A 12,879-nucleotide genomic window follows, 5' to 3' on the forward strand; every position below is an offset into this window, starting at 1 on the left:
CAGGTGAGGTGCAGGGCCTTCTCTCCTGTGCTGCTCAGGTGCGATGCAGGGCCTGTTCTCCTGGGTTCTACAGCCTAGGGTAAGGGGCAGGACCAGCTCTCCCACTCTCATGTGCCCGGGTCCAGTTCTCCTGCCTGCTGAAGGTGATGAGGGGCAAGGGGGTAGGACATCTTTCTCTCACCCATGCCACCACACTGGGCAGATAAGGGACAGAACCAGATCTCCAGCTCTCACGCCCTCAGAGCCAATTCACCCACACCCTTGCCAACAGGGTCAGTGCTACTGTGCTGCCCAGGCAAGGTGCAGGGCCCACACTCCTGAGTGCTACAGGTGACGAGGGGCAAGCAGGGAGAAGGTATCTCTCCCTTACCCACATCAACACACAGCATATGAGGGATGAGTCCAGCTCTCCTGCTCTCACACCCTCAGGGCTGGCTCACCAGCTCTCCTGCCTCCAGGGCCAGCCCACTGTGCTGCCAAGGTGAGGTACAGGGCTCACTAGTGCTTCACCCCATGAGGGGCAGGGACGGATCAGCAACTCTCCCTAGTGCTGCTCCCAGTGAGGGGTAGAGCCAACCCTGTGCAGTCCTTGGATATCATGGTCCCAAGCAGCAGACCAGGGACATCCACATGGCCCGGACCTGACCTTCAGTGGCAGCAAGGGTAGGGACTTCACCATGGCCCCAGGAAGCTGTGTGGGCCGCTCACTTCAGGCTGTCCCTCTCCACCCTCGAGTCTCCAGACCCCTCTCTTCACAGTGCTCAAGCTGTTCCTCTGCTCTTTCTCTCCCATCTCTACACCCCACATCCGCACATTGTGGTAGCTAGCTCATGCTGCAAGCAGGATCTCCAGGTGTCTTCTTCCAGCCCACTCTACGTGGTGGTGGGTGGGGGTTCTCAGTGTCTTCAAGCATTTGTCCAACCAAAAGCTTCCAAAGGAAATAAATCTCTGGCCAAAATTGGGCAATACAGTAAAACCAATTCAACACAGAGTCGTGCAGTCTCATGAACTGCCACCACAGCCAACTAGAGGGATCAGCAGAGAGGCCAACGATGAGAAGTAAACACAGCAAGCCATGCCCAGTTGTGGGTCTCCATTCTGCAGGCACTGCTCCTCTACCTGGCTACGATGCATTAGCATTAGGGCAGCCCCTGCTTCCATTGTTAGGAGTCCCACAAGTAAAACAAGCTACACAACTGTCAACTGTCATACGAGTGTGTGTTATATGTATGTATGTATGTATGTATGTAGAGGTTCTAGGCCGATCACATGTAAGCTCTCTGATTGTTGGTTCAGACTCTGTGAGTTCCTATGAGCCAAGTTAGTTGTTTCTGTGGCTTTTCATACCCAAAGATGCTCAATCATACCACAAGATACTTGCTCAACTATGTTCACAGCATTTTTATTCATAATAGCCAGAGCGTGGAAACAACCTAGATGCATCTCAACCAAAAAAATGGATAAGGAAAATATAGTACTTTTACACAATGAAGTGTTATTCAGCTGTTAAAAATAGACATCATGAAATCTGCAGGCAAATGGAAGGAACTGGAGAAGCATGATATCCGGGCTGCAGCCCGGGAATCTGGAGAAGCACAATGCTCAGGCTGCAGTGGAGACTCTGGAGAAGCACGATGCTCGGGCTGCAGTGGAGAGTCTGGAGAAGCACAATGCTCAGGCTGCAGTGGAGACTCTGGAGAAGCATGATATCCGGGCTGCAGCCCGGGAGTCTGGAGAAGCATGATGCCCAGGCTGCAGTGGAGAGTCTGGAGAAGCACGATGCTCGGGCTGCAGTGGAGAGTCTGGAGAAGCACAATGCTCAGGCTGCAGTGGAGACTCTGGAGAAGCACCATGCTCAGACTGCAGCCAAGAGTCTGCAGAAGCACCATGCTCGGGCTGCACTGGAGACTCTGCAGAAGCACCATGCTCGGGCTGCACTGGCTGCCATTGTCATCTTGAGTCTCCCCTACCTGTGTCCTTAGGCCCAAATACTTTACTATGGGCATCTTGATCTGGTCACCCTGAGTTCATCTGTCTAGGAACTGAATGTGCCTTCTCGACACAGATTCTGGTTTTCTCTTGGATTTCTAAAGATGTATCTTGAACTATAGTTCTAAACGCTTGCAGGTTCAAATGCTCGCTCTTCTCTGGGATTCCAACTGTAGGCGTGCCAGCTCTCCCTTGCCCGTCTTTCACCTCAACGCCTTTCTCTCTGATCCTTTCGATCTCTCTCTTTTCATTGCTTTGGCAAGGACACATCACTCTTGTGTTTCACAACACTCTCCCTTGGCAACGTGTAATCTCTCATCTACGTTGCATTTCACGATCCTAAGTACCTCACATACAAGAATCCCAAAGCAGGTGTCCGGCTTAGGGCCTGGGTGAGGCTGAGCAGCGAGCACAATGTCTTCTGGCTGCATTAGCTCTGCAATTAGGTTCCCAGTGATCTCTTCCTCTCTCTCTCCCTTCACCGGAGGGTGTGGGGGGCCTCTTTTCTCCTCCTCTAGCTCTTCTCTATAAGCAATCTTAGCCAAGGCTACCCCTCAGTCCTATTAGTAATAAAATTAATTTTCTAGCCTCAGGCCCTGAACTGCTAAGTTGAAGACCAGAGGTCTCTGTTCAGACCCTTAGCACTTTAAGACGTTCACATTGAAGGAGATTTCCAGTGTTTCTTCCTAGACTTCTAATCCCACCCTTACATACCCTGATACTACCCCTGTTCACTCTCCACAGTGTACCCCTGTCCAATCTGCATGCTGTCCCCCGTACACTCCACACTGTCCCCCGTACACTCCACACTGTCCCCCATGTACACTCCACGCTGTCCCCCGTACACTCCACGCTGTCCCCCGTACACTCCACACTGTCCCCCATGTACACTCCACGCTGTCCCCCGTACACTCCACGCTGTCCCCCGTACACTCCACGCTGTCCCCCGTACACTCCACGCTGTCCCCCATGTACACTCCACGCTGTCCCCCGTACACTCCACGCTGTCCCCCGTACACTCCACGCTGTCCCCCATGTACACTCCACGCTGTCCCCCGTACACTCCACGCTGTCCCCATGTCTACACCACACTGTCCTCCTGTCCACTCCATGCTGTGCCCCTATCTACTCCATGCCCTGTCCATTCTCCATCAACAACAACTTGATAATAACAGTGTTTCTTTCTCTGCTTGTCAATGTCTTCCTGCTGGTAATACCCTTGGGTTTCCTGGTTTCTTTCTGTGCTTCTCAGTGTCTTCCTGCTGGTAGTACCCTTGGGTTTCCTGGTTTCTTTCTCTGCTTCTCAGTGTCTTCCTGCTGGTAATACCCTTGGGTTTCCTGGTTTCTTTCTCTGCTTCTCAGTGTCTTCCTGCTGGTAGTACCCTTGGGTTTCCTGGTTTCTTTCTCTGCTTCTCAGTGTCTTCCTGCTGGTAGTACCCTTGGGTTTCCTGGTTTCTTTCTCTGCTTCTCAGTGTCTTCCTGCTGGTAATACCCTTGGGTTTCCTGGTTTCTTTCTCTGCTTGTCAATGTCTTCCTGCTGGTAATACCCTTGGGTTTCCTGGTTTCTTTCTCTGCTTCTCAGTGTCTTCCTGCTGGTAGTACCCTTGGGTTTCCTGGTTTCTTTCTGTGCTTCTCAGTGTCTTCCTGCTGGTAGTATCCTTGGGTTTCCTGGTTTCTTTCTCTGCTTCTCAGTATCTTCCTGATGGTAGCACCCTTGGGTTTCCTTGCACTGTTCCAAGAATTATTTACTTTTGTTCCTTAACTGTTTTCACAGGCTCGGGACTGATGTGTTCATACATTAGCTCAGGAGCCCAGTCTAGCGCCACCTGGAATACAGCCTATGGATCTGTAATGATTTGGCAAGGCTCTACAATACGGGGAGATGCTTTTAAGTCTATGCTTACATCATTCTTCCTGAAGTGATACAACTAACAGAGAGAGGCTAAAACCATCTCAGCTGTGGAAAGCTCCAAATTCCTGCCGTCCATCTATTCCTGAGGATTTTATAATTTAGACTGCACTGCCTTTTGTCTTTGGGTGGTTCCTCTGACACTATCATCCTCCGTGTATTCTCTGTGGGTTACTTTGTGGGGCTGCCTTGTTTCTTAGCCCCTAGTATCAAAGAATTTACAGGCTGGACTTAAACACAGTGAAAGCTCGCAAGGGGATAGTTAATTGTTCCCCCATGGAAGGTCTACTGCGATGCCATCTCATATTACCCCAGAAACACATGAGGATTAGCTGTATGTATCCTTTCTTAGAGCAGCTCCTGCTTCCTCTTCTGCTCTGCTCCATGCAAAGCAATGTCACTGCTTCCCTATAAAACCCTGCAGCTTTGTGAGGGTCACCATAACAAAACGGACAACAGAAATCCACTATCCCAAAGGTCAAGAAGCCTGGAGCCTGAAACGAGAGTGTCGGGGAACTGGAGAAGTGAATTCCTCTCAGGGGCTGGGAAAGCTCTGCCCCAGGCCTCTGTCCTCTGTCCCATCTTATACGTGGCTGTTTTCACATCCATGCAGCACTCCCCCATAACTAAGCCTGTGCCTAAGTCCTCCTCTGAAAGGACATCAGTCACACTGCCTTCTACAGCAGGTCCTATCTCGAGTAAGTCACCTCCTGAGGTACTGAACCAGCATATGACTTCCGGGGAAGCTAGTGAACACTGTCAGTCATCCTGATTATTTTCATCAGCTTTGGTTTTATGCCTCAGTGCACCCCGCTGCCCTGTAGGCTCTTGACTTCATCGCTTTGATTAGCTCGGCTTGTCCAAACTACCAGTTACGCCCACTTTCTCATTTCTTTCTGCCCTGGGCTGTGGCTGCAGTGAGTTCACTGTGTTCTCCATAAAGATAGCGATCACTTCCAACATTTCATAAACCTTAACCATCTATTATTGGGAGCCAGCTGCCGGAGAGATCACAGCCGCCACGAAAGTCAAGGAAAAGGTAAGTTCTCTCGCGACTTTAAAAACGTATCAACTCTAAATGAGAAGTCTGTTTGTATTGTATGTATGGGGAATTTATTTTCAGATAAAACCTGGGACTCTAACCTACAAGTATAGAATGGCGGTAAATAGCAGTTTTGTAATTTATGGTTGACTTTCACGTCAGCACCACAATGTTCACTGGACTCACACAGGTCAGCTGGGCTCAGTCCCTGCAAACTAAGGTTGTTTAGCAACTGACTTAAGTTTGTTATTCCACCCCAAGTTCCACTTTTCCCTGGTTCTAAAGTCATTCTCGATGTTATAACTCCTGGAAGCATTAGCCATGTCTTACTGTGAAAAAAATATCTGGTATATTTCTTTGCTTTCAATCCCTTTTCTTATCCCTCATATTTGAACATCTTAATAAAAGTCAATTATTCCAGGACACTCCTCTAACGTCAGGATGAGATTTAAGGGAATTGACTTGTAAACGTCGAGACTGACAGAAAGGCACTTAACAGGTTAGGAACTCAGGAGTCTCCATTTATGCAATGCTTTGACTCTGCCACTGCAGCCAACTCAGCGGCATGCTGCACGGTCCCCACGTCCTGCCTCCACACCTAGAAGATTCTAGGAGCAGCCGGAAAGGTCCGTGACTTCCCGTGTTCCAGCCTTCGTTACAGGAGAAGCGCTGCATACTAAGAAATATTTATCTCCTTTAACTAAACTAAGAATATGTGAGGGGTCAAGTTCCAGAAATGAGTATATTAGCAAAGAGGTCATAGAGTAACTCGAATCTCAAGAATTAAAAGATACTCAGATGCTAACACAAGGAAAGCTACAGCTAAGAAGTTCCAACTTAAAACACTCATTAATATCCCACTTCAACCAGAACCTCTAAGGGCAGATCTGCGCCAACAAACTCAGAAACCCCACCTATCACTACGAGGCAAGGAGAAACTATTTCCTTTTGAACCTGAGGATACAGCATGTCTTGAGTTTGACCCCCTAGAAGATGCAGTGGTGTTTTCTTACGTGTGGTCTCCAGCACTAACACTGGCTTTGGTCAGCAGACCACACAGCACATGCTAGGCCTGAACCTCTGCCTGCTGGTGAGGACATGCAACAGTCTATTGTGTTTAATCTCAGGAGTCCAACATACTGCCACCTGACCGGATAATCAAGAGAAAAAGTAGGGTGTTTTACATCCTGTTTTCTATACTAAGTACCTGAAATCCAGGACACACACACTGCAAATACTCAGAGACCAAGTTCATGTAGCCAGTGGCTGCTGGGTTGTTATACGCAGAGAAATGAAGTCAGCTGCATGACATCTTACCCAGAGGCCTCTGGGCCTGTTGTATCATACACATAATGAAAGTCACAATGCCTACCTCTCAGAGGAATAGACAAGGAGACGACACAGCAGGCAGGAAGCATTGAGCCCACTACACAGCACATGAGCCACCCATGAACGGCAGTTCCACCCTCGCTGTGTAACAATGCTACAGGCAAATTACACTTTCTCGGGCTTAAAGTACTAATCTTTGACATAAAGTTAGAACTAACTTAATAAAAATAATTGATAATGATCATTTTGGAGCAATAAAGTGTCCAATAAGACTGAGTTTGCAAAAACAGTAAGTTATACCAACTAAAGGGAAACAGAAATAGAGACGAGTGTAAAAATCAGCCCTAAGGAGAGTCAGAGAGACAGCTCCGTAGGCTCAGTAGGTAAGGGTGCTCGCAAGCCTGAAGACCTGAATTTGATCCCTGGGACCTACAAAGTACAAGGAGAAAACTGACTCCCACAATTATACCCTGGCCTGCACATGCATATACACACATACACACGTATGCACACACACACAGAGACACACAAGGAATTACTGCATTAATCCTGTAATAATAATCATGGCGATGATGATACCTAAAAACCCAACATGGTAACAGATGTAACAGAGTGAAGAACTGTGGTGATATCTTGTTTGTACGGATAAAGCTTGCCTGAGGATCAAGGGCAGCGTTAGCCACTAGTTAACCATAAAGGTCTGGAGGTCTATGCAGACAGACAGGAAGTGATATGGCTGGGCAGAGAGAGGAAATGGTAAGGCGGGAGGAGACAGGAACTCAGTCTCTTTTCGGCTGGGAAGTTGAGGTGGCTGGGATTTTGCTCCTTCATCTCTCTGATCTTCAGGCAAGTTTTATTTGTACAAATAAGATATCACCACAAAGAGCACATGAAATAACGTCTGAATCCTCTACATTAAGTAATTAAAAATCACATGAGCCATGTTGTTTATACATAGTCTGTTATTTGCTGGTGTTTTGATGTAATTTTTGATAAAGCAGTAAATCAGACAGTTCTGATAAAAAAGCTATGGTTAAAATTAATAACGCCTTATAAAATACTACTAAGCAGGAGATTTCAAACTATTGGGGCATGATTATTTCTATTCACAAGTGTATAACTTATATGAATAAGAAATGCTCATTTGAGTCAGTGTTATTCACCCTGGACATACTATGCTCCATACGGACTCACCAATGAAACTTGGACGAGGCAGAACATGAATGATCTCTTATGTCACGCCGATTCTTGTTTCAGCCTCAACTGCCTACCCTGTAGCTAAAGACTGAAAACTTAGCAATATGTATTAAAGTCTCACAGTGCTCATTACTGGCAAGCTATTGATAAAGTCATTTGCCGAAACAAATCTTTGAAACTTGCTAAGTATATGCAATAAGCAGCTTGCTCTACTCACTAGGAAGCACCCTGACTGCACACTGTGGTGTGAGGTCCCAGACACGCGGGGGCGGTCTCTACTCACCAGTGCATCCTGACTTCACACTGTGGTGTGAGGTCCCAGACACGCAGGGAGAGTCAGAGCTTACTTTAAATCAGGAGAGGGACTGTACGCTCACGCCACACTGCAATGTTTAAAAAGCGAAGTAAAAATGAAGAGAACATACACCAAAGTGGAAATAAGCTAATGAGGGTGCAGACGGACCACAGAACCGTCTGTATCCTTTTCTTTCTATGAAAGCCTTGAAAACATGATGCTAAACGGCTCTCGTTGTTCTAGTGAAGTAAGAAACCACTTATAAGTGGTCAATGACAACAGAATGAAGGACACATGGTTTCTTTATGTCGCCACCCAAACCTACGCCACCATCTTCATCATGAATAAGAAGACTTTGCTCCTTTGCTCCTGTGGTTGAGAGAGTAGTATGTAAGGACAGTTTGGAAATCCCCAACGGCTTGTGACACAAAGTCCAGCCTTTGAGAAAGACACCGAATCCTCTCCAGCCACGCTCTCCACAGATGTCACACTGCATAACACGCGGCCACTTTGGAAGATGGGAACACGCGTGGGTAACAGTGTAGTAGCACTTTCTAAAACTCATCTGGCCATCCCGACACTACCTCAGCAATAATTCGGAGCATCTGTGTATCCATTCTCTCTTTCCCCTCCTCCCTCACCTCCTCTGCCCTGCCCTGAACACAGCTTAGGTGCTACCTACGTGCTGACAGCTTCCAAGCCTCCCCCTAGACCTCAGCTTCCTGGAACTCTCCACATGAACAAGCTCTCAGCCAACTCCTCACCTCCTCTCTAAACCTATGTGGCTCCACCCACCAAACAAGTCACCTCTTACATAGGATCATTTCTACTAGTGGTACCAGCTATTTTTTTCCATTATTAAAAAAAAAATACAAGGCTGGGCAGTTCACACCTTTAATCCCAGCACTCGGGAGGCAGAGGCAGGCAGCAGATATCTTTGAGCTCAAGGCCAGCTTGGTCTACAGAGGTGAGTTCCAGGAAAGGCTCCAAAGCTACACCGAGAAACCAGTCTTGAAAAACCAAAAAGAAAAGACAAAGAGAGAGAGGAGGGAGGGAGGGAGGGAGGGAGGGAGGGAGGGAGGGAGGGAGGGAGGGAGGGAGGGAGGGAGGGGAGGGGAGGGGAGGGGAGGCCGGAAGGAAGGAGAAAGGTCTAAGCTTCTATCAGGATGCCTCCATTCTGTGCCCTACCCCACCCCACAGACACTGTCTCAGGCTGCCGGAGGATCTTCCCAGCATGGCCTGTGGCCTCCCTTCAAGTGAGCAATCCTAATGAGAGAGCAAAGAGGAAGGCACAGAGCTTCTTACAGTCTAACTGAAGAGGTAAACCATCAACAAAGTCCAGCACACACATACTCAAAGGAGAGGAAACGAAGCCCCTTCTTTTAAAGAGGGAAACAAAACGTACGTCTGGACACATCATTAACCTGCTGTAAGCCCTCAATCCAAGACACCTTCACTCTTCAGAAGTGAACCAGCCTGACCACCTCTGCCCAGTCTCTTGAGAAAGCAAGCTGGTCTGCATCCTAACATGCATAGTCCAATCACCACTGTCTCCATTGCTGCCTCCGTGGGAGTCTGGAGAGCATGCCGGTCTGCATCCTAACATGCATAGTCCAATCACCACTGTCTCCATTGCTGCCTCCGTGGGAGTCTGGAGAGCATGCTGCTCTCTGTCCCAAACCTATGGAACGCCCTCCAGCTGCTGCTTGTGCCCTTTAGTCCGCTCTTCACATGGAAACCACCAGAAGCAGGCTTTATTTTGTATGGTATTGTCTTTAAAAACAAGGTCTCACGTGGACTAGGCTGGCTTCCGACTTGCTACGTAGCTGAGGATGACCCTGAACTTCCATCTAGCTCCTGAGAGCTGTACTGCTGTGCCCAGTTGATGCCGTGCTGGGAATCACACCCAGAGTTTATGGCACACTAGCTACATTCCCACTGCCCTCCACCATTAGCCTTTTAAATCCTAGCTCGTGCAAGGCCCACCCTTTAATTCTGACACTTGAACTCAGGAGGCAGAGGCAGGCAAATAGATCTCTCAGTTCCGAGACAGTCGGGGATACACAGGAAGACCCCGTCTCAAAAATATGCAAGTAGCTCAACCTAAGTCAGTTACGTCACTGTAAATACTCAGCTAGCCCACCCTCCCCTCAAATTCCCTCACACTGCTCCTCTTCCACAGTGCCCCTCCCTGGCCAGGCTGCAGAATTCCCTGCTCGGTATCTCTGCTGCTCACTGTCTGCATCTGCTTACTAAACCCAACAGCCATGGCAGGCATCCTGATGGGTTCGGGTTGGGGTCTTTTTTCATGATGTTTCCTGTGCGCTGAGCTACACAGTGAGACCTCACCTCAAAAATTCAAAAGGAGGAGGGCTGGGGAAGATGAAACAAACGTGCTTTTCCAGTTAACGGTCATGATACACGGTGAACGCTCTTCCGTGCCATGTTTAAGAGCTAGGCAGTAGATGACTGCACGACTAAACCGTATCTTAACCCACGGCCTTTCACTGGACACTCAGACAGTAACTACCTAGACCTATTACAGATGCTGCAACTAATGTCCTCTGGCAGACATTCGTGTGTGTGACACGTGACTGTGAGAGCACATGCACCAGAGCACGCGTGTGCGTCTGTGTACATGTATGTGTGTGTGCACACGTGTGTGTGCGTGTGTGTTCGTGCGTGTGCACATGCGTGCGTGTGTGTTAGTTAGAGGACCACTCTGAGGAGCCTATTCTCACTCCCACCTTGCTTGAAGCAGGAACTCTCTGGTTTCTGCTGCTGTGTTATGCACTATGCAGCTGCCACTAGAGCGAATGAGTAATTCTCCTGCCTCTGTCTCCCATCTCAGGGTCCAGGGATAACAGACTGCCATGCTCCACTTCTGTACATGGGTTCTGGGGGGGTCCAAATTCGGGCATCAAGCTTGCAATGGGAAGTGCTCTTCCGCACTGAACCATCTTCTCAGCATGATGTAAAATATTAGCACAGGATTTACTTCCTTGAGAACTAGCCTAGACGTAGAATTGCTGAGTGAAAAGTTGTACTTTCTGGGGGTGAAGAGGTGAGTCGGGATCTCCCACTGTGGACCACACTGGCCTGGAATTCACTGAGCACAGGTTAGCAGTCCGCAGCCCAGGAGCGCCGGGATTGCATCACCACGCCAGCTATCTAGGTTTCAGTGATAATGTGCTATCCCGCACCTGCCAATCTCTTCACACCTCGCTAACGTGAGTTATGGATGAACTGGAAAGTCATATGAACTTGGGTTTGCAGTTACCTGGTCCTACCTTTAATGAGCTTAATTGCAAGACAAAAGGACTTGCCTGGTTGAGCTCCTGGGAGAGATCACGTGGACACTGATACAGCACCCTGCTTGAGGCTCTCAATGAAAGTTACTTTCCACTTAAAGTTTCTATCTTTATTGTAACTTTAAAGAAAACAACTGCAAAGTGCTGGCACGTTATTACAGGAATGCCAGCCTATAAATTAAAGTACGTTTTCATTTCACCTCTTTCCTTGCGGTTAACATCCTGCATGGAATTAGAAATATTCCTAAACGCAGTGTGCAGCTGGGAAGACATTGTTTTATCCTAATCCTGGTTTCTGTTTTTCTGACAGCAGCAAACAGAAGCAAACCTTCCAAAACCGTGGAAACAGAACACGGAAAGGTCACCAGCCAGGTGCTACATCTTGTGCCCCCTGGCACCAATGTCCCCGTTGGAACAGTTGGGAAGCAAAGAGTTAAACGAGGAGACACCCGGAGGTGAGATACGGGCTTAAAAAGAAAACAATGGCAGCTTCCTTACAACATCCTGGAAAAAACCAGTGACAGCGGCTCCCGCCTTCCTTTGACGTGGACAAACAGGGCGACTCCCCGCGCGGGCGCACAGTGCTACCAGCACAGGCCGGTGGACAGACAGACTGACACACACAGGAGCCTTGGAGACACACCAGCAGACAGACGCCAACACACACGAAGCAGCGCTCCCTGCAAGGCCGGGCCAGGCCTAGGGACCACTGTGAGGTGCTGGCCCTGGAGGAGCTCACCCCGGCCCGACTCCCCTACCAGCCTCTGCCTGGGGTCTCTGCAAACCGCGCCACCCGGTCACCAGTCACCCGGCGCCCAGTGCGCGCAGGGACGCCCCCGCCAGAGGCGCGAGCCAGCGGGAGCCCGGACGCCGCCGCTAACGCAGAGGTCCGCACCCTGGACTGCGAACGCGAGGAACACCCACACCCCGGGTCCGGGTAGGGCCCCGCAAACACCCACCGAGCTCCTCGCATCCCGCCGCCTCCGCCGGCGCCGGCGCTTCCATCCCTCGGGGGTCTCCAGATCGCCGCCGCCCGCTCGGCCGCCCGCACTGCCGAGCATGCGCAGAGCCGCCCCGAGGGGCGGGGCCCGAGCCAGCCTCGACCGTAGCCCACGAGGGACTGCGCCTCGCGAGGTGTCAGGCGCGGTTCCGAGAGGTCAGGGACCAAGTCTCTGATCCCCGGGGCTTCGCGTGCAGAGAAAACAGGGCCTCGGACCGACCGCGCAGAAAGCAGGCAGCCTGCAACTCCGACGACGGCCGACGTAGTCTCCGGCCCTGGCTCGCTCTCTCTCTCTCTCTCTCTCTCTCTCTCTCTCTCTCTCTCTCTCTCTCTCTCTCTCTCTCTCCCCCCCCCCTTCTCTCTCTCTCTCTCTCTCTCTCTCTCCCCCCCCTTCTCTCTCTCTCTCTCTCTGTCCTCTCTCTCTATCTCGAACTCACAGAGATCCACCTGCCTCAGCTTCCTGAATGCTGGGATTAAAGGAAGGTGTGCACCATCACCTCCTGGCTTCGGCACTGGCATTTTAAAGCTGACGCTAGGGTTAAGGCTAAAAGGGATGTGGCCTGCATTGTCAAACACTACACACATTGCTGTCTGGATCTCTGGGCACCGGACACACAGCGCGATGCAGTCTGTTACCCACTGCGCTCACTGTCCACGCAGAGGGAAGTCACTTCACCACGACAGGAAGCCAATGAAGGCAGGGGAGGAACCGTCACTGCAGCAGGGACTCTCGAGTGCAACGTCCTCGGGTGGACGCCAATAAATATATGATGAATCCACAGAAAAAGCATACTTCTGATTAGAAGG

The 12,879-nt window shown here is 49.8% G+C and overlaps 1 protein-coding gene across 4 annotated transcripts in view; it reads right to left on the reverse strand.

The window, feature by feature from the left end:
* The window catches only part of Slc36a4 (solute carrier family 36 member 4), a 39,685-nt gene extending 27,522 nt beyond the window's left edge, over positions 1 to 12,163 (reverse strand). For 2 of the 4 annotated variants that reach the window (XM_075966768.1, XM_075966767.1), the window contains exon 1: positions 12,032 to 12,163. In XM_075966768.1, the coding sequence (XP_075822883.1) occupies positions 12,032 to 12,077 (46 nt within the window). In that variant the 5' untranslated portion in view covers positions 12,078 to 12,163. The remainder of the gene's footprint in view (positions 1 to 12,031) is intronic. The other 2 variants (XM_075966769.1, XM_075966770.1) reach the window with 2 other exon arrangements.
* Between the last annotated feature and the right edge of the window lie 716 nt (positions 12,164 to 12,879).

This window comes from Microtus pennsylvanicus, chromosome 3 (assembly GCF_037038515.1).
Source record: "Microtus pennsylvanicus isolate mMicPen1 chromosome 3, mMicPen1.hap1, whole genome shotgun sequence".
NCBI classification, from domain to species: domain Eukaryota; kingdom Metazoa; phylum Chordata; class Mammalia; order Rodentia; family Cricetidae; genus Microtus; species Microtus pennsylvanicus.